A 22384-nucleotide genomic window follows, 5' to 3' on the forward strand; every position below is an offset into this window, starting at 1 on the left:
TAGCCAAGTATCAAAGCACACTACTATGCCAGATGAGATGACACTGAGTTAGTGCCTAATTGAAATCCAACCCCTACTAAATTTTCCCACTTCGGTCTTTGCTATGGATATGTGCGTCACTAAGCGCAGAACACAGCGGTCGCAAGTCTCACTACAAATTGCTCAGAATTGGCTAGTACATGCACTGCAGAAAGTACAGCCACCAGCAGATCAACCAGAAATCAAATATATAGAACGCTACTGTATGTGTAAGTAAGCTCTTTGTATTCTCCTATGGCTATTTTCTAGCCAAGTATCAAAGCACACTACTATGCCAGATGAGATGACACTGAGTTAGTGCCTAATTGAAATCCAACCCCTACTAAATTTTCCCACTTCGGTCTTTGCTATGGATATGTGCGTCACTAAGCGCAGAACACAGCGGTCGCAAGTCTCACTACAAATTGCTCAGAATTGGCTAGTACATGCACTGCAGAAAGTACAGCCACCAGCAGATCAACCAGAAATCAAATATATAGAACGCTACTGTATGCGTAAGTAAGCTCTTTGTATTCTCCTATGGCTATTTTCTAGCCAAGTATCAAAGCACACTACTATGCCAGATGAGATGACACTGAGTTAGTGCCTAATTGAAATCCAACCCCTACTAAATTTTCCCACTTCGGTCTTTGCTATGGATATGTGCGTCACTAAGCGCAGAACACAGCGGTCGCAAGTCTCACTACAAATTGCTCAGAATTGGCTAGTACATGCACTGCAGAAAGTACAGCCACCAGCAGATCAACCAGAAATCAAATATATAGAACGCTACTGTATGCGTAAGTAAGCTCTTTGTATTCTCCTATGGCTATTTTCTAGCCAAGTATCAAAGCACACTACTATGCCAGATGAGATGACACTGAGTTAGTGCCTAATTGAAATCCAACCCCTACTAAATTTTCCCACTTCGGTCTTTGCTATGGATATGTGTGTCACTAAGCGCAGAACACAGCGGTCGCAAGTCTCACTACAAATTGCTCAGAATTGGCTAGTACATGCACTGCAGAAAGTACAGCCACCAGCAGATCAACCAGAAATCAAATATATAGAACGCTACTGTATGCGTAAGTAAGCTCTTTGTATTCTCCTATGGCTATTTTCTAGCCAAGTATCAAAGCACACTACTATGCCAGATGAGATGACACTGAGTTAGTGCCTAATTGAAATCCAACCCCTACTAAATTTTCCCACTTCGGTCTTTGCTATGGATATGTGCGTCACTAAGCGCAGAACACAGCGGTCGCAAGTCTCACTACAAATTGCTCAGAATTGGCTAGTACATGCACTGCAGAAAGTACAGCCACCAGCAGATCAACCAGAAATCAAATATATAGAACGCTACTGTATGCGTAAGTAAGCTCTTTGTATTCTCCTATGGCTATTTTCTAGCCAAGTATCAAAGCACACTACTATGCCAGATGAGATGACACTGAGTTAGTGCCTAATTGAAATCCAACCCCTACTAAATTTTCCCACTTCGGTCTTTGCTATGGATATGTGTGCCACTAAGAGCTAAACACAACGGTAGCAAGTCCCCCTGCTAATTCCTCACAAAATGGTACTAGATGCAAATTAAAATAAAAAAAGTAGAACGTTATTGTAGCCCTAAGAAGGGCTGTTGGGTTCTTTGAGAATCACTCCTGCCTAACAGTAAGCTAATAGAACACCCTAACGCTTTCCCTGACCAGCAGCAGCTCTCTCCCTAGCGGCATCCAGACACAGAATGATCCGAGCAGCGCGGGCAGCGGCTAGTCTATCCCAGGGTCACCTGATCTGGCCAGCCAACCACTGCTATCGACGTGTAAGGGTACCACGTCATGCTGGGTGGAGTGCAGAGTCTCCTGGCTTGTGATTGGCTCTGTTTCTGGCCGCCAAAAAGCAAAACGGCGGGAGCTGCCATTTTCTCGAGCGGGAGAAGTATTCGTCCGAGCAACGAGCAGTTTCGAGTACCCTAATGCTCGACCGAGCATCAAGCTCGGACGAGCATGTTCGCTCATCTCTAGTTAAAATGAGTCAGCCTTAGGTCTTCGCTGTCATGGCGACCAAACGTCGCTCCCCGATGAAGTCATGGGGGGGGGGGGCGATGATTATCATCAAGATGGCTGAGCCCATCCGTTGCCATCTTTTTGAAGCCGCTGGCAGCTTTGCTGTGAGCCCTCTTCATGTACCCGCACACATTAAGGGGTTAAGGTCTTGGCCCTTTTTCGTTTTTGCATTTTCATTTTTCACTCCCCACCTTCAAAAATCTATTTCTTTTTTATCTTTCCATGTAAAGAGCTGTGTTTGGGCTTATTTTCTGCATATCAAATTGAAAATTATAGTGACTGTATTTAGTATTCCATGCCGCGTACTGGGAAGCGGAAAAAAAAAATTCTGAATGTTGTGAAAATGATGAAAAATGCATTTGTGCCGTTTTCGTGTGGGCTTGGATTTGACGGCTTTCACTGAGCACCCCAAATGACAGGTCTACTTTATTCTTTGGGTAAGTGTGATCACGGCGATACCAAATTTATATAGGTTTTATGTTTTCATACATTTACAGAAATTAAAAACTCCTGTGCAAAAAAAAAAAAAAAATCTTCATTTTGCCATGTTCTGGCACTAATTCAAACTTCAGAGTACGGAGCTGTGGGTGGTGTCATTTTTTGCGACTTTTGACAATTATTTATATTTTTCAATATGGCAAAAAAGTGTCACTTTTGACTTTATGCACTATTTTCCGTTACGGTGTTCAACACCAGAAAAAAAATTGTTCTTATATTTTCATAGAACAGACATCTTTTTTTAAATTATTTTTTTACCATTATTCCAGACCCTCCAGGGTAATTTAACCCTGCAGGGTCCGATTGCTAACACTATATACTGTATATATACTATATATACCATATATTGTATAGCAATATTACTATGATTTCTAATAGCCTGCCATCTGCTGGCTATGAGAGATCATTGCACATGGCAAGCCTACGAGTCTCAATGAGAATGTAGGCAGCCATGGCAACCAATCGCCGCCCCGATGATGTCACAGGGGTTGGCATTTAGCCATCCAAAATGGCAGCGCCCATGTAAAGGTAAGTTAGGTCCCCCTGGTCGGGTTCGTGATGGCTACCATACCTTGGTGGTGGCAACTTGGACATGGCATTGGAAAATTAACTCCTGCAATCGACACGCAGAGGGTTGGTGCCAAATGAAGATCAGGGTTTTGTCCCGAACCTGCAAAGTTTAGTACAAACCCGTACATTACAGTTTGTGTTCCCGCAACACTACTCCTAATCCATGCCATATTTTTAGATAGAAAATTTAAGGTCACATGTAGGATATTCATAAAATTGATTAACACAGCACAATAACTGAAGAGAAGACTTTTCATAGTGATTCCATCTGGGTAAATCATGTTGGTCACTAAAAAGAAAAATTGCAACTTTTTCACAATGCAATAGCTGTTATGATTTTCCTTTTGGAAAGAATCTGTGGGCTGAGCCCTCTCCATAAAAGCCAGATATTTGCTGCATGTTGCTTGAAACCCCCAATGCCAGTCAAAAGCCGTAAGTGCCCCCATATTGGCTTTAATTGTCCCTTTCCGTGAAGGAATATTTGAGCAGCAATCAGTTGCCTTGAAAGAGTCTTTTATAAGATTCCAGCACTTGTCAATGCTCCAGATCTGTAACAGTGTGCCATTGGAACACTTTAACAGGTCTATAGCTAACTCTCCATATACTGAAATGCAGTGGAATTGCAGTATTTGGTAGGAACAAAAGACTCCCTAGGGGGGGTCTAAAAATAGTAAAAAAAATACATATTTTAAACATAAAAGTTTAAATCACCCCCTTTCCCTAAAATGGATATAAAAATTAACAAATAAAATCATAAATGTCTTATGTTATGTCCTGACCTATCAAAACATAAAATGGTTTTCCCAAAATGGAAATTAGAGATTAATGTCCGAAATAGCAAGGGGGGGATTTGTCAGTACCTTTCCTCAAACTGTTACCGTACTATAAAAGGAACGGTGGCACAGTGGTCCGGTCATATGTGATGTAATAAGAGACATTTTCAAGCTGAGAAATCTTCTAGTGTTTACACTGAGATTTGTAAACAATTGTGATTTGGATAACGCAGTTAAATGTGCCCTAATAATCTACCTTAAAGAGAACTGGTCACCACTAATCAACTCAAACGCAAATAGTAACTTATAGAAGACTATAACGTTGTGACTCCTTTGTCCTTTGCCCCTCCGCACTGCCCCCAACTCCACATCATAAATGCCATTCATAAAATATGGGGAGAAAAAAAATATTTTGGATGTAAAATTTCTACTTCTAGAGACAACTAGTTATATTTTCATCAGGGGCTGCTCACACCAGAAACTGCTGATAACTTTAAATATCTTAGATCATTATTTAGACCAAAATTACATATTACCAAAAGATGTAAACTATTGTTTAACCAGGGAAATCACTACTTGGGATCAGGAGAATTTTTTTCTCTTTTTTTTTTTTCGAGCAGAAAGGTTCTTGGATTTTTGTTTGTTTTTTAAAGTTTCTCTTGATCGATGGGGGAAAAAACTGCAAAAGTCTTGATTGGAGTCTTCACTGCTTGATCCACAGGTTTCACTAGGTTAAACAAATATACATAAAATTCCCTAGAAATATTAATTTATTGGGATTCATGGATAAGTTCATTGTTTTATGAGTGATTTGTTGCATGTTGCATATAAGTGAGATTGTTCTTAATTCTCCCAGTGGCTATTTTTTCTTTCTAAATTACGACCCAATGATTTATTCTTAGCATTTTGTTACTGAACTATTCCTTGTAATCGCAAGTAGACCTCATTTAGTACCAGGCGCTTTTCAGAATTATAGATTTGTTTATGTTCTTATTCCTAGACAATTACTGTATCCTGTCTATAATAACAAAATAACACTTTCTCTAATTCACTGTTAACAAAAATACAGCATTTCACAGATATAATTCCAACCTGTCTCTATCAGTCCTGGTGTACACAATTTCAGTTGCCCCGGGGTCCAACCCTGGATCCTCTGCCTTTAAGGTCGGCAGACATCTTGTCTGATGCTGCTGAGCTCTTCTTTGAGTTCTGCCTCTAGCCCTCACCCTTGCATTCCAGGACAAGCTCACACACACACTGACTTCCTGCCGGCAAACAACACAACACATTGTGAGGAGACCTACAAGCTACAGTCAGATAAGTTATTTATCCGGGGGAGGGAGACACATGAGATCTGAGAGTGTGCTGTGGCCAAGCAGAGATGTAGCATGGCTGTGTAATATGCATCTCATGGATCCCATCATCTCTCATCTGTCTCATCTCTTGTTCTATGTGTGGGATTCTAGTAGAATGTTTAGAAAGTAATGAAAGTTCAGATAAACCCTGTACCCTGATAATTTAAGCACATTATCAGCACACAGCATCTCACAGCACTAGAGGGATCATGAGGTCTCTGATCAGAGAGTCCCCGCTCACACCCTGGAATCTTACACTGACCAACACTGGGTGATAGCTAAAGTATGGGGTTAAAAATTATCTTTATTGTATAAACATCACTAGAGGGTTAAAATTTGAGAATTTTCTTTCATGAGCAAACCGCTTTAATGTTTTGTTGAGGGAGTTTCTATTATTTTTTTGTGTCTATGATTGATTAATTGAGTTAAAATACCTTTAATAACCCTCTTGAAGGACTTTCCACAAGCAGATAATTCTTAAATAGAGATGAGCGAGTACTAAAATTCTCGGGTGCTCGTTATTCGATACAAAATTTTCATATTCCAGATGCTCGCGCACATCTCCTAACTTAGCGGAAGACACGCGCGAACACCTGCAATGTGAAGAATAGTGTTCTTTCAATGTGTTCTTACAAGGAAAACATCTGTAAACATCTGTAATTTGTTGTTCCTCACTGTTCTTTCATTAACTAAATGCTCATTATCGAGCAGGGGAAATACTCGTCCGAGCAACGAGCCGGTCCGAGTATGCCGGACGAGTATACTCACTCATCTCTATTCTTAAATCTTCCTATCCTCTATTTCTCCTTCCTGCAAGCGCTTACTTGCTTGTGTTGTCTACACTCTAGTTCACTTACGTCCCCCCCCTTGCCCTCTTGCTGACTCCAGACTGACTCACTGTATTCTTGCTGTCAAACCTGTATTGATGCATAGAATGGGGCATAGAAGGCACTGAGAGAAGTTCCATCTGTTGTTTTTCTAGTTGATCACCCACCTTATGAATATGTTTTGGGTATAAAATATTTATTTTGATACATGTATAATTAGATTCTTTCTTATGGTGTCTTTGACATCTTTATTTCGAACACTGTAGATGATGGGGTTCAGCATTGGTGTCACAGCTGAGTAGAGGATAGAGACAGACCTGTCAATATCTGATGAAGAATGGGAATGTGGCCGTAAGTACAGAATCATAATGGTCCCATAGTAGAAAGACACCACGATGATGTGGGAGGCACATGTAGAGAGCACTTTATATCTTCCCTTTGATGAACTGATCTTCTTGATGGTGGACAGAATATGAATGTATGAACTCAGTATTAAGATAAAGGATAAGCTGACTATGATCCCTGCTGTAATGTACATTGATACCTCATGGAGCCATGTGTCACTGCAGGATATCTTCAAAAACGGGGGAACTTCACAGAAAAAGTGGTTAATGTGGTGTGAATGGCAAAAGGACATCTGGAAGGTGTAGATCACTTGAATCATGGAGTTGATGAAGCTTGAAGCCCATGAAGCAGCAGACAAACAAATGCACATAGTCTTACTCATGATGGTGTTATAGTGGAGAGGTCTACAAATGGCAGCAAATCTATCATAGGCCATGATGGCAAGTAAGAAACACTCTGTAGACCCAAAAGCCAAGTGAAAGTACATCTGCACAGCACATTCTACTAGAGAGATGCTCCTGTCTTTGCCTAAAGTGTTCTTCAGAATTATTGGAACCACAGTAGAAGAGAAGCAAATGTCAATGAAGGAGAGGTTAGTACGGAAGAAGTACATGGGGGTCTGGAGCTTTGGATTGATCCTCACCACAATGATCAGTAGAAGATTTGCCAACAAGGTTATCAAATACATCAACAAGAATGTAAGGAAGCCGAGAACCTCCAAGTAAGGAAGAGTAGACAAACCGAGGAGAAAAAATCTACTAGAAGAAGATTGGTTGAATAGTTCCATGAGACGTAAAGGAGATATTATCACTGACCAGAAGTGAAAATGTTTTCCTTTTTTTCAAAATATGTGATTCATTTTGTCTTCATCGTTATGCTAATTAGCATCTTGTATATAACAGTTGGAGGCGTGATCACTGATACATTTATTTTCTTCTTTGTACACCTAAATTCTACAGGAGATTCAATCAATTTGCTGTGTGGGGCTTGGACCTTTCTATAAATGTAATTTCATAATAGCTTAAGCATCTGAACAAACTACAAAAGTTCTGGAACAATATCTTTTAGACTACAGTTCAGGTCTTATCATGGGCTTCAACAGTTTTGGACAAACCCCCTAGTGAATGGAAACGCTAACATGAAAGAAGATAAAAACTCTTTGTAACATATCTGTTCAGAATTTGACCCAATTTGGGATCTTGAATCTCTAGGATTGTGTCTCAACCTACCTAAGATGTTTCGGTAAGTTTTTGGGTGCAACATGTATCCATTGTCCCTTTTGTGTGATGTCTTTTTTTAGCTTCTTTATTGTGGAAACCAAACCCTAGCAGGCAGAGCTTTATTTACCACTCACACTGATAATATGAAGAATGATATTTGGTAAGTTTTTACAAAGTATAAAACTGTTATCTTGGTGACTTACATTTACTGTAAACATAATTTCACCAATCCTATAAATTATAATGCAACAGACTGCAGCCAGATACCCTCGGCAATGGGCATAGGTCTTACAGAGCCAAATCGTAAACACAGTCATAGTAAAAGGGTATACAGGAAGCAGGAAATATTAACCATGTATAATCAAAAATAACTCAATTGTACTGCACCATCATTGAGTGATACTATGCCAGTGGAGAAGGATTTTATTTCCAGTATTTTGAAAATTTTAAAAAATTCTATCAGTATTAAGCAAGTGATTATACCATAATTCCGTTTATATACCTCTGGATTAAAGCTGATGACATGCAGACACCCAGAGGTAGGTGCTCCAGTATAGTGCTGGGGATACAGTGCCACAAGATAAGAGCTGCTCTTATATACAATTTATCAACTCTCTAGTTGTCTCCAGACCAATTACTGAGCCATGAAAACAGTCCAGATAAAGATGCCAACCGGGATTATCCCTTTGTTTCAATATTTTCTTTCTTTGTGCTTTCAGCGTACCAATTTGGTAAAGGAAGGGCAAAACAAACATAAAATTTTGATGGACCCTCTTTACAAAATGGATACATTATAAGAATAAGAACATCGAGGGAGATTTATAAAAATTGTCAGTGAGTCCGACTCCACAGTCGTATTCTGTTCCAGATAAATCATGCTGGATGATTTATCTGGCGCAGTATAAGACTGTGGAGTTGGACTTTAGACCTAGCTAATAGATGCTCTAGTTTATGCCCCTTTTCCCCGAGGCCTCTGCCCTTTTTGGACAAGTCAGAAATGGTCAAAAATGGTTTAAAACCCCCAAGAAACGGAAACTACCCCAGAATTTTGTCAGTGACAGGTTGATGTATCTCCCCAATCATCTTTGTAATCTATGGTTTTATGTATCAGGGTATAATAGAACAAAATGTCCACATATGACATCTTTGTGAGTGAAATCTGTTGTTCTTCATCTGAGGTAGTCGTCACCTTATTTCAAAAACTTTTAAGGACAACAAACTATTTTTCTGATTTGTAAAAAAAAAAATGTTATTGCGACTCAATCACTAAATCCCTAAATACATATTCTTTAAATTATGAGCCAAGATAGCCTAGATGCTTTCCAGGAGCAAAAATATCACAGGTTATGGGGAAAAAACATTGTCTAATACTGTAAATAAAGGTTGGACTTGATGGACTGATACAATGATACTCATGGTTTGTAGGGGGCTGGTATCAAATGGTAAATCACATTATTTTACAACATTGCTTCACATATCAGTCAAATGAGAGGTGGCCCATTATCACATCTAATTTATCAATCATAACATAGGCCAAAAGGGGGTCGAGTCATTGACCCTGCTCTGGTGAATTGGTAAGGCAGGACAATATCTGCAGTCCTATCTTGAGGGTTTAAAATCATCATGGTTTTAAACAAATGCTTAAACTATGCATTTGAGGTTAACCCAATTATATGTATAATAGGATGTAGATACAAAGATCTCAGGGCATTGGTATTAGAGGGTATCTTGGTAACACGAGGAATTCTGTATCTTCGAAAGTCCATCAATATGGCAATGTAATCAGATTTAGGTAATTATTCAAGTTATGTTTATTCTATCTAATATCCCTAGTATTTGAAAGATAAGAGAATAAAAGGAATTAAAATTGTAACATTGATTATTTTTACCCTAAGTTATTAACCTGATGACATAGCCATCCTTTATCTATTGTAGCTTAGAGTATAACTCATTACTTTTATATGGTCACTTGTTCATGTCCCACCCTGTTAAATAAAACTGTTAAATAAAGGTTTAAGGAAAGAAAAATTTTTTAAAAAGATTAAAAAAAACAAATATTCCCTAATGCCCCATCATAGTATTAAAGTATCATAGTTTATAAAGTTAACAAAAATGCACATGTCCATCAAGTTCAACCAAGGAAGGGAAGGGATTGGATGAGGAAGGGTTTTAAGGGAAACAATTCTATATAACATAACCATCTGTCAGGCTTCTGGGATAGTGGACCCACTGGACCACCACAGACGATGACGTAAGCCGACACCTGGGACCGGAATCTAAGTGGCACCCTTTTTCACCAGAGCCCGCCGCAAAGTGGGTGGGACATGCTGCTGCATGGTACCACCAGGTCATTCCGCAGGTGCGACTTTGTCCGCAGTGGCAGCCAAGGCAAGGTACAAAGACGTTAAGCAAAATCATAGTCGGGGACAGGCAGGAGGTCAGGACGAGCAGCACAGGATCAGAGTCGGGGACTTAGCAAAAGGTCAAGACAGGCAGCAGACGAGCGTAGTCAGGAACGGAACCGGGGTCACAACGGGAAATCAAAATAACAGTGCAGGGCAAGGAACACAGAGAAAATTATTGAGCCAGGAAAACAATACAAATGATCCTGCCACCAGGGATTTTCCCATTATTAGAATATTTTCTATTTATTTTTATTGTCATAATAATTTGAAAATAAATAGTACAACTCCTAACAAAATGAAGAAAAAAGAAAGAAAAGATAAATGGGCACATTTACTTACCCAGTCCTGTCGCGATCCCTGATCTGGACGGTCCAACGAAGATGAAGTCCGGCGCGATTCACGTAGCTTCCCAGCTGAGGTCCGCTGGAGTTCACCATCTTCTTCCCGGTGCTTGTAAGTGTGTCTCTTGCGACACAATTTGAATTTTAAATCCCGCGCGCAGTCCGAATCCGTCGGGTTGTCCGACGGCCACACCCCCCGATTTGCGTCGCATGAAAGTCGGCGCGATTGTGCCGTAATCCGATCGCGTGCGCCAAAAACCCCTGTTAAATGCAGCAAAACACGGAAATCGCTAGGAAACCCGACAAAAATGCGGTTCGTGGACCCTTAGTAAATGAGCCCCAAAGTAGGGGAACTCTCTGTACAATAGTATCAAGTGACGAGGGATTACATAGACAGGAAGAAAAATCAGTGGAGGTTTAAAGAAAAGAAAGTGAAAGTTATATCCAGTTAGGGAATGTGATAGGCCTCCCTGAAAAAGGGATTTTTAGGGAACAGTTGAAAGTTTAGTAGTTAGGTATTAGCCTTCGAGAGAATAGGTGCAGCTCTGGAACAGTGCTGGATACACAAGAGGTTAAAGCACCTAAACAAAATATCATCTCTCCCAGATCAAGTTCCCCAATGTGTCACTGGTGGGGGGGGGGGGTCTTAACTGGGTTTTAAAATTCTGGAGCAGCACCCGGAGCGACGATCCGTGGTGCCGACATGTCAGTGCCATCAGAATTTAAATGGTTAACACCCATGCAGGAGTTACGGGTGGGGGTTCGGTAACAGAACCTGGTCCCGAACAGGGTTTTGAAATTTGAAGAGTTTTGAAGTGTCCATCCTTCTCTAGTCATAAATCCTTTCACCTTATCTGTATACCAAAATTGATTACAGGCTGCCAAATGTGTTTCTTCCTCCACTCAAGAGATTATTAACCTTTTATTGTCAGAACTACTATTACTCACTGCGTACAGTTAGTATACATACAATATACTTCGCGGATGTGTGCATGCAGCTCCTTGTAGCTGCCCCCTGAAGATATCTGGTAGGGGGGATCGAAGAGGCTACTGGGGCGTGGAGTAGCCGCACCATGTAGCCTCAGCTCCAGCTGCTTCACGCCCCAGGAGCCTCTTTAGAAAATTTGCATATCTAGGCCATTAAATTTTCTAAAAGCTTGTGGGGATTAAAGGATTAGCCCTAAAATGGGCTATCCTTGCATTCGTTAGATGCACCTACCACCGGAACTACCTTAATAGGTAGATCCGTGGTGGTAGGTTTCCTTTAAGGGGAATGGGGGCCCCGTTCAGAAGTCTGCTAAGGGGCCCTGTCTCTCATGGTTATGCCACTGGACTTAGCGCCCTTGAAAAACAGTCTCCACATAATCTCATCAATAACCTGTCTCAGCAATTTGTTAGATATTCTTTAAACTGGACTTCTCAGCTTTATGTATGCATATAGAGATTGTTTGATTTAAAATTAATGTCTTTGAGAATCTGGGATATACCACAGATTCTAAAATTGCTTTAGAAGTCAATAAATTTTCTGTGGGAACTTGAATTAAGGTAAAGAAAGGTATTGTATTTCTTTATCCAAACATGATCTAAATTCACCAGATGGCATTTGAAAGGAAATAATGTAAAAAAAACAACAAAATAACAATAGCATTGATAATATTGTATGTTAGACTGGTGGCCAAGCCATTGGAGAGGGTTAAAGGACATCTACCACCAGGATGAAAGATTGTAAACCAAGCACTGACATACTGGTGTGTGCCTCTTATGGCAGGATCATTTCTTCTTGTAGCTTCTTATGCCCTTGTTTTTAAGAAATTAAGGTTTTAAAAATTAAATTAGGCAAATGAGCCTAAAGGGCTCAAGGTTCCATTGACATCTATAAAGCTCGGAGCTCCTCAGGTTCATTTGCATATTTTTTTTTCGTAAAAACAAGAACCTAAGAAGCTAAAACAAGAGCAGATCCTGGCAGAGGGGGCACACACCAGTATGTGCATGTGCTTGGTTTACAGTCCTTCATCCTGGTGGTAGATGTCCTTTACCGCTCCTGCAAAAAAACCCAAAAGGGGCAGCATTTAGGGTAAAAATGTACACAACAATATACTTATCCCGTCCCTTTCCTCCCAGGTAACTGTCCTCTACCCAGAGCTCCTGATGAGCCATCTGTAATAGGGTCTTGGTAATTACCTGGTCCTGGCAATGCTTGAGGCCAGGGATCACATGCCCAATAAATTGGATATAATCACATGTAGCACATGAGGATTGGATTTCCCTAGAGTGGAAAATGATACATTTATTACCATTTAGTACCAACTCTTGATTATCCCCTGGAAATTAGTCAAATTAGCTTGGCTTTAGCTGTATGTTTTGGGTCCAGTATTAGGTTTGAGCTTGGGCAAAAAAAGATTCCTCATGTTCTTTGGTGGGCAAGTCCAATATTTATCTATCCAATCTTATCTAAATTAATCCACATAAGTCCCTGTACAAATGAGAGACATTCAGAAAAATCAGAAGCCGTCCTGTTGTTCTATAAGCTGATTTGCACCTTTTCCTCCATTAAAGTATCGCTGGAAAAAGTGGGCTACATTATTTTTGAGACCTATACGCACTTCCTACTGAATATGGTGTAAATCTCTGAATTTCTTAGGTAAGAAACAATCCTACCTTAAGCCATCTGACAGGGGCAAACATAATGGGGCTCATTTTCCAGCGGCGGCTTCTCCGACGAGCACATTCGGGTCTTCCGGCGAATCACTAAGGTCCTGCGCCTGATGTCCACCAGGTGTCGCTGCTGCGCCAAGGTGCGCTGAGGTCCGCTGGAGTTCACCGACTTCTTCTTGGTGCAGGTAAGCGCGTGTCATGCAACACTTTTTTTAAAAAAATATGGCGGTTTTTCCGAATCCGTCGGGTTTTCCGATGGCCACGCTCCCCCATTTCCGTCGCATGCAACCTGGCGCCGATGCGACACAATCCGATCGCGTGCGCCAAAAACCCGGGGGAAAACGTCACAAAAACGGAAAAAAACGGTAAACCCGACGGAAAAATGCGATTCGGGCCCTTAGTAAATGTGCCCCAATGATCATTACAGTGTGTTCCTTCAATTATAATCACAAACACACACAACAATACCAAAAATGTCAAAACATAGTAAAAGGTCCAAACTCTTTGTTGGTCTACTGAATTTTCTCTATAAATGTATATCATAGGAGATTGTAGGACATTTTTTTGAGATATAATAATTCTGAAATAGTTTCTCTAAATCAGAAATATATTCACTTATTGAGACATATTAATGTATTTCATTCATTTACATGTTTTTCTCAATAAAAAATGATCAGTCCTCCGCTTCCTCACTTATATGAGAAGTAAGGCCCCTTCTCCACTGGCGTTTTTCACGCGCGAGTTCTGCGCGTGCATTTGACGCTCAGAACTCGCATTGCACTCTGTCCCATTGTATTCAATGGGTCTTTCTCCATTTGCGTGGTTTTCAACGCGCGTGCTTGCGTTCGTTTGCACGCGCGTCAAAATCGCAGCATGCTCTATTTTTGCGATTCACGCGCATTTTTCACGCCCCATTCAAGTCTATGGGGACGTATCAAAAACGCATTGCACTCGCAAACATTGCAAGTGCAATGCGAGTGCAATGCGTTTTAAACGTAAGGGTTGCTAGGTGACCAGTATAACAGTATTTCCCCTGCTCGCAAACGATCATTTAATTAAAAAAACACAATGAAGAACAGTGAAGAATAGAATAAAACCAGTGAAAACAGTGACCACAGGATCATTTAAGATAAAAACACAGTGCAGAACACAGTAAAGAATAGATTACAGATGTTCGGCACATCTGCTTACTTGTCGGGAGATACGCGCGGAGCGGTGCGAACAAAATAGCATGTGAAGAACAATATATATGTGTGTAAAGAACACATTGCAGATGTTTCCATACATCTGCAATGTCTTCTTCACACATATATATTGTTCTTCACATGCTATTTTGTTCGCACCGCTCCGCGCGTATCTCCCGACAAGTAAGCAGATGTGCCGAACATCTGTAATCTATTCTGCACTGTGTTCTGCACTGTGTTTTTCTCTTAAATGATCCTGTATTCACTGTGTTCACTGTGTTCACTGTTTTTATTCTATTCTTCAATGTTCTTCACATCTGCTAACTTGTCGGGAGATAATATACGCGCGCGGAACAGTGAAGAATAGATCGCAGATGTTTGCAACTTATCAGAAGACATTATTTTTCAATTAAATAAAACATTTTATTCCCGAACCTTGGTCCCTTTGAAAAAGTCCCATTGACTTAAAAAAACGCGCGTGAAAAACGCACCGAAAACGCAAAAAAACGCGAACAAAAATGAAACAAAAACGCAGCAAAAACGTCAGTTTTTCACGCATTGCACCCTGACGTGAAACGCAACGCTAGTGTGCAAGAGGCCTAAGTATCAGTATCGAATACAGTCAATAGGGCTTATTTAGTAAGGGTCGCGGATCGCACTTTCGTCGGGCTGTGTGCTGTTTTTGGGAATTGCATGGCTTGAAAAGGTATTTAACAGGTGTCAGCGCTGGGACTGTGTCGCACGTGATTGGATTGTGGTGCAGCTGCGCTGCTTCCATGTTACACAAATTGAGGGGCGGGCCGTCGGACGATCCGACTGATTCGGACTGAGCGCCGGATTTAACTTTCAAATTGTGTCGCTAGACAATGCACTTACATGCACTGGGAAGAAGAAGGTGAACTCCGGGGGACCTGAGCGGGGAAGCGACACATGCAGGATATCGGTCGCACGATCTTAGTGAATTGCGGCACAGTGCATTATCGTCGGACAATGCACTTTCTGTGAACTCCACGGACCGGGTAAGTAAATGTGCCCCAATATGTGCTACAAAGTAGAAACCCTACTATAACAGTGAATACAGGGACAAAAAGACAAAAAGATTGAACAAAGTGAGGACATAGTCTAATATGCAGTGAGTGATATTAAGACAATGGGGGTCATTTACTAAGGGCCGATTCGCGTTTTCCCGACGTGTTACCCGAATATTTCCGATTTGCGCCGATTGTACCTGAATTGCCCCGGGTTTTTGGCGCACGCAATCGGATTGTGGCGCATCGGCGCCGGCATGCACGCGACGGAAATTGGGGGGCGTGGCCGAATGAAAATCCGACGTATTTGGAAAAACCGCCGCATTTAAAAAAAAAATTGTGTCGCGAAAATTTCACTCACCTTCATCCTGGATAGGCCGGTGTAGTTCGAGGCATTCCAGCGGACTTCAGCGCAGCAGCGCCACCTGGTGGACGTCGGAGGAACTGCCTTGATGAATCCCGGCCGGACCCAAATCCCAAATGGGCCGGGTAAGTAAATCTGCCCCAATGTTATTAAACAAAAACATCTGCCAGGTGAAATATTTAAAAATCCTCTACATATTATGGTAGAGTTTAATGGTTGGGTTTCAACCATATATTTCATATTTCTATGCATGATTTAGGTTGGTTTACTCATGGATTATGTCTGATGGCCTTCTACTATTCATTTGTGTGAACAGAGGGCGACAAGCTTGAAACGTGGTATTTTATGTAGTTGTACAGACTCCGGCTTCAAGCATTTACTGAGCCAAAAGAATTACCGTTCAACAAGGATTATCCTCCAATGTCAAAAGCTTCATGTTTTCATTGATTGACTTTTACTCCTTTTACTCCATAAAATAATGAAAGACAAAAAACTAACTAAAGTTCACAGACTTTGAATAAATGAAAAACAGAAGTGTATATAAGAAACCTGACAAGTGACATGATGCCCACTGATGTACAATATATTGCATCCAAGTCTAAAGCTTAACTGCTGAGGTGTCCTAGACTGCATCCATTATCTTGTACTGAACTTCTGTACAGTTGTAACTACAATAAACCTGTAGGGCTCTCTAGTAATAAGCAGTAAACATAAAGAATAATGAGCACAAAGTTTCCCAAAATAGATAAGTGGGTCATAAAGGAGCATTAGATTGTCCAGTGTACAGTATATCAATTGTAAAATTAATGTAGTTAGACGTTAAATGAGAAAACTATCTCCACCGTGCTCGGACTGGCCCTCCGGTGGAACTCGACACTTGCGCTTTAGTAGAAAACGTAGCTCAATGCAACCTGAATGACTGCTTCAGTACCATCACAGTAGTCAAAATAGTCAATAGCATCTGCATCATTAAGGTGCATAAGAGATAGACCCTGTGGGGGATATTTATCATACGCTGGCGCTCGTGCGCCAGCGTATGATAGCCCCGCAGCTGCAAATTCGCAGCCCAATACATGAAGTGGCTTCTGCCTCTTGATGTATCGGGCTGCCAGATGCGCAGCGTTTATCCTACGCCAGGCAGGGCCTGGCGTAGAAAAAGACGCAGCCGGCGACTTTTCACGTATGAAAAGTCGCCGGCAGCAGCGAGTGCCCAGGCGCGGGGACAGTAACGCCCCGCGCCGGCCCACTCCCGTCCAGCCGCGCCCCCCGCTCGGCCGGCCGCGCCCCCCTTCACACCCCTTCACGCCCCTTCACGCCCCACTGGCGTGAAGGTGGCGGATTGGGGAAAATAATCGCAAAAGCTAGCAATTAGCTAGCATTTGCGATTGTTTCAGGGCCTCTGCGCCACTGGCGGTGCGCAGAGGTCCTGATAAATATCCCCCTGCGGGTGCAATTACCCCCAATGCACATTGTAATCGGACCTTGGATGTGCAGCCGCATGATGACATCATCACACTGCCGTGCATCCCTTTCCAGCAGGAGCAAGTTAGGATTCTAGTTGCTAGTTTTATTAAATTGTATGTACTGCAGCTCACAAACTCAGCTGTTTAAGGTTTTCTTTCCGAACTGGCAATGTCAGACGACAATGAGGATTTAAAGTTGTGTCAAATTAGGATTTGTATTGCCAAAAGTCCAAATCAAAGAATTCTGGGATAGGAATAAACAAGAAATCGTTATCAGATTGGCTTGGGATACATTGAAGGCCTATATCCGGGGCATCCTATATAATAAAATTCAATGGGCAAAAAAAACTAAAAGAATGCAGGAGGATATGTATAAACAGAGAATTCAAATCTGTAGAACTGAATTAAATCTCATCTCTTCTGAGGATAACTTAGGAAAATTAAAAGAGGCCCATAAAGAGTATAATAATTTCCTACTGGATAAGGCACAACATGCGGCTATGTTTGCAAGGTATAAAAGATTCTATGAAAGTGGGAAAACGGGCAAGACATTAGCAAGGGTTATCAAAAGTCAAGAACCTAACATGGGGATAAGGACAATTCGAAGTAAAAATGGCCAAATTATTAATGAACCAGGGGAGATACAAGGGGAATTTGTTAAATTTTTCTCAGATTTATATTCCTCCCAAATATCGGTAGGCCAAGAAGAAATTAGAACTTACTTAGAGAGTTCAGATCTTCCACAAATAACAGACCAACAGAAGGGACAACTTGATAAACAGATTACTGAAGAAGAGATAGGGGAGGCACTGGATTCGATTGCGGGCAATACTGCCCCAGGTTCCGATGGACTGCCCTTCGAAATTTATCGGAGATGTAGGCAGGTTTTGCTGCCCATTCTTTTGGAGGTTTTAAACTGCTCACCTAGGGAAGGAAAATTACCGACCTCTATGAGAGAGGCCATGATTGGTCTAATATTAAAAAAAAATAAGAATGAGCTCGAGGTTGAGTCATATCGCCCAATCTCATTATTAAACACCGACATTAAATTGCTGGCCAAAACATTGGCATTGAGATTGAGGACGGTGGTGGCGGATATAGTACATCTGGATCAGTCAGGCTTCATCCCTGGGAGACATGGGGCTAATAACCTGAGAAGGATTTTCGTGGGGATCCAGATGGGTCGGGGGGGGGGACCCGCTCCATCCTGTCTATAGATGCTGCAAAGACATTCGACAGGGTGGAGTGGGTCTTCCTCTGGGAAGCTCTGAAAGGTTTTGGATTTGGACGGGAATTTATAGGCTACATCCAATTATTATACTCGGAACCTATGGCCAGGATTAGAACAAGCTGGGGATTGTCGGATGAAATTAAAATATCAAGAGGGACAAGGCAGGGATGCCCAGTATCCCCTATTTTGTTCGTATTATTCTTGGAATCACTGGCAATTAGGTGTAGGAATAATCAGGTTATAATTGGATGGGGTTGTGGTGGTTCGAAGAATAAAATCTTACTATATGCCGATGACGTCTTTTTCATAGTCAATCAGACAGAGAGATCAGTCCGGGCGATTATGGATACCATCCGGAGTTTTAGTGAGAATTCGGGATTTGAGGTTAACTGGTCAAAATCACACATTCTCCCTTTGGCTGACTTCAAAGTGGATGACACTAATGAATTGAATGTTTTAGTGAGAGGAGAGTGTATAGAATATCTCGGCATAAAAGTATCAGAGAATCCCAGCACTTATATAGATAATAATCTGGTTCTTTTAAAGGAAACCTACCATTTAGAATGGCAGGGGTAAGCTGTAAGTACCGAGCACCAGTTCAGGGTGAGCTGGTGCCGGTACTTACTTTCGTTAGTGTTATAAACCGCGGTATCAAGGTTAAACACTTTTTAAACTCTAGAGCAGAAGAGGCTTTGGCGCTGCGTGCGCACGATCGTGCGCGCGCCAACATAGGAAATACCGGAGATGTTGTGCGCGGAGATGTTGCCCGAAGCCTCTTCTGCTCTTAAGTTTAAAAAGTGTTAAAACCGCGATACCGCGGTTTATAACACTAACAAAAGTAAGTACCGGCACCAGCTCACCCTGAGCTGGTGCTCGGTACTTACAGCTTACACCGACCATTCTAAATGGTAGGTTTCCTTTAATACAATGGGTGAGAAAAAAAATATCTATATGGATAAAATTATCACTGTCACAGGTAGATAGAATGGCACTTATAAAGATGATTATTCTGCCCCAGTTGCTGTATATTATTACAGTTACTCCTATTTGGATAAAGAGTAAATTTTTTAAAATCATTGAGAGGTTAATGAATGATCTTATATGGGGAAGGAAGAGGGTAAGAATTAAACTTGAAGTATTTTACAAACCAAAGGGTAAGGGGGGGGATGGTCTCTGCCTAATTTCTTTTTGTATTTTATATCGGCAATATTACAATATGTGGTGGGTGGAGCTGATGAATTAGTTATTGGGGAAATAGCACGTGTAGCGGGAATAGACACTAGGAATGGAATAGTTTTATTAGAATCAGGCCGTTTGAATCAATCTGCACTTAGAAGTTTACCAATATGTGGTTGTTTTCGAAGAACTAAGGAATGGATAAAAAAAAAATATGAAATAAATAATAGCACAAAATTCTCACCATTATGGCAGAACGTGAGATTGAAGGAATTAGAGAATTTTCACGGGAGGACTTTCTGGGAGCATAAAGGAATCCAATGTATTTCACAGATGTTTGTAGATGGTAGATTAATTCCCTTTGACACAGTGAAAGAATTATATAATATTGATGATACAAATTATTTTTATTATGTTCAGTTAGCACATAGAATAAGGAAGCTGAGGGATAAGCAGAGTCTAAGGATAGGGAATCACAATATAATAGAATTTTTGGGGAAAGTTAGGGTGGGGGGGAATTATTATCTAAAATATATAAATTTATTATAAACAATATAAGAGAACCAGACACACATATAAGTAAAAGAAAATGGGAAAGAGATATTGGAGTGTTATCGGATAAACATTGGACGAACATCCTCCAAATTATGAACATTGTATGCTCAGAAGCAATTAGTTTGATTCAGTTCAAAATAATATATAGATTGTACTACGCCCCGACTATGATCAATCGGTTTAAGAAAACGAAGAACGTAAAATGCCCGAAGTGCCAGGAACAAAATGCAGATTTCCTCCACATGATGTGGAACTGTATTGTGGTACTGGAATTCTGGGAGGATATACATATAGAGGTAGGCCGGGTATCAGGACTGACGGTTCCTAAGACACCAGATGTCTTTGTGCTGGGAAATATGTGTGATATCGCTGTTACCTCACATCAGGTTAGATGGTTGGGAATGGCACTACAGTTGGCTCGCTGTATACTGATTTATAATTGAATATCCCCTAAAAGACCATCCATGGCAGAATGGCATAAGAGACTAGATAGAATAAAAATTTTTGAAAAATTTAAATATATAGAATTAGGAAAGGAGAAAAGGTGGCAAAAAAAGATGGTTAGACGATAATATAGAGAACTGAGGAGGAATTATATATTTTTATTTATTTATTTATTTATTTATTTTTTTAGCGCTGACTGGGAGGGGCGGGGAGGGAGGGAAAGGATAGATTAGGAGGAAATAAAAAGTAAGAGGAAATCTGAGGATAAAGAATAGTACTATGATATCAAATATTTATTGTTGTAGTTAAGATGATTATAAGTGAGCTGTATAAGTGAAAGTGTTATGGTTATTTCAGATTTGGTTATCTCAGATATTAATAATATATAGTGAATTATTGGAGAGTTATAGCATATTTTAAATGTACTAAAAGGTTATTGATAATTAACACTGTGTTGATATCTTGTGATTGTTAAAACTACCCCTTGCTTTTGATTCATGATTTTTGTAATATTTATGGAAAATTTGAATAAAGAAAATTAAAAAAAATAAATAAAAAAAAATAAGCATTTGTATTGCCAAAGACAAAAATATTTTAGTGCTACCACTCCATTTGCATGGCACAGCCACTGTAACACAAAAGCAAATGGGTGGCTACAATACTTACATATGTTAAGTGTAGAGCAGGATACACTGCAGGGAGACACATTACAGAGCCTCATCTAACACAAGACCTCATTTTTCGATATATCATACACTGTGCAGACTGCAGATGGAAATTCCTTATTAATCTGCCTATATAGTAATGTTATGGAGGAACTGATGATTTTTACAAAAAGTATACACCCACTTAAATAAATAGAAACATATCACATAAATGTCCGCAAGCCTCCCCCAAAACTTCTTTAAAAAATGAAGAGTAATAGCACTTGCACTTTCCAAAACTATCATCTGGCCTTAGAGAATGAGATAAGAGACATCCCACTATGCCCTATAGAATTATATGTAAACTTATTGGTGTTAGTAAAAAGAGAATGGGGCTCATTTACTAAGGGGTTTCCCGACTTTTTCCGTTTTGCGCCGAATTCCGATGGGATTTTGGCGCACGCGATCGGATTTCGGCGCATCGGCGCCGGGTTGCATGCAAGGGAAATCAGGGGGCTTGACGTCAGAAAACCCGACGGATTCGGAAAAATCACGCGATTTAAAAAAATAAAGTGTCACTTGACACACACTTACATGCACCAGGAAGAAGATAGTGAACTCCGGCGGACCTCGGCGCAGCAGCGACACATGGTGGATATCGGGCACACGACCTTGGTGAATCACCGGAAGACCTGAATCCTCGTCAGAGAACGCGCCGCTGGATCGCGACAGGACCGGGTAAGTAAATGTTTTACTATGTTGAAATTTTCCCCTCTACCCTACATTAAGTCCTCATGCCAGACATGGTTGGTTGCAAGAGGTGTCCATTTTCCAGATTCCCCGTTCGTCCGCCAATCCAGCAATATGTCCTGGTCAGGCGGCCAAACTCGAATGCCAAACCTAATCTGAATAAACTCTAAAGTTCCAAATGTTACTGAAATTACGTCTTGCTTATCCTGAACTACGACTTTATCAAGCATCTCAAAGACTTGATGAAGAGTCGAAACGTTACAATGTTACTGGGTAAATAAAGGATTCCTTTTTCGTGTGAGCTGGGTCACCAATAAGAAAGGTGGCTTTGCACATGCCTTGTCCACTAGAAAATTAGCATGCTAAATTCCCTGATTAAGTTATTTTGATCATCAGAAAATTTAATGAAGATTAGTAGGCCCCTATGTTAAAAAAAATCCAAATTATAACTGGTGGCAATGTTTTATTTTAA

The 22384-nt window shown here is 40.7% G+C and overlaps 1 protein-coding gene across 1 annotated transcript; it reads right to left on the reverse strand.

Moving 5' to 3' along the window:
• Nucleotides 1–6303: 6303 nt before the first annotated feature.
• LOC140070071 (olfactory receptor 1f45-like) lies at nucleotides 6304–7239 on the reverse strand. The gene has a single exon (XM_072116402.1). It carries the CDS (start codon nucleotides 7237–7239, stop codon nucleotides 6304–6306), a length of 936 nt encoding a protein of 311 aa, XP_071972503.1.
• Between the last annotated feature and the right edge of the window lie 15145 nt (nucleotides 7240–22384).

The sequence above is a fragment of the Engystomops pustulosus genome, chromosome 7, assembly GCF_040894005.1.
Source record: "Engystomops pustulosus chromosome 7, aEngPut4.maternal, whole genome shotgun sequence".
In the NCBI taxonomy this organism is placed as follows: Eukaryota; Metazoa; Chordata; class Amphibia; order Anura; family Leptodactylidae; genus Engystomops; species Engystomops pustulosus.

Coding starts and splice junctions, on each gene's coding strand:
- LOC140070071 (XM_072116402.1), bottom strand. CDS start 7,239: ATGGAACTATTCAACCAATCTTCTTCTAGTAGATTTTTTCTCCTCGGT.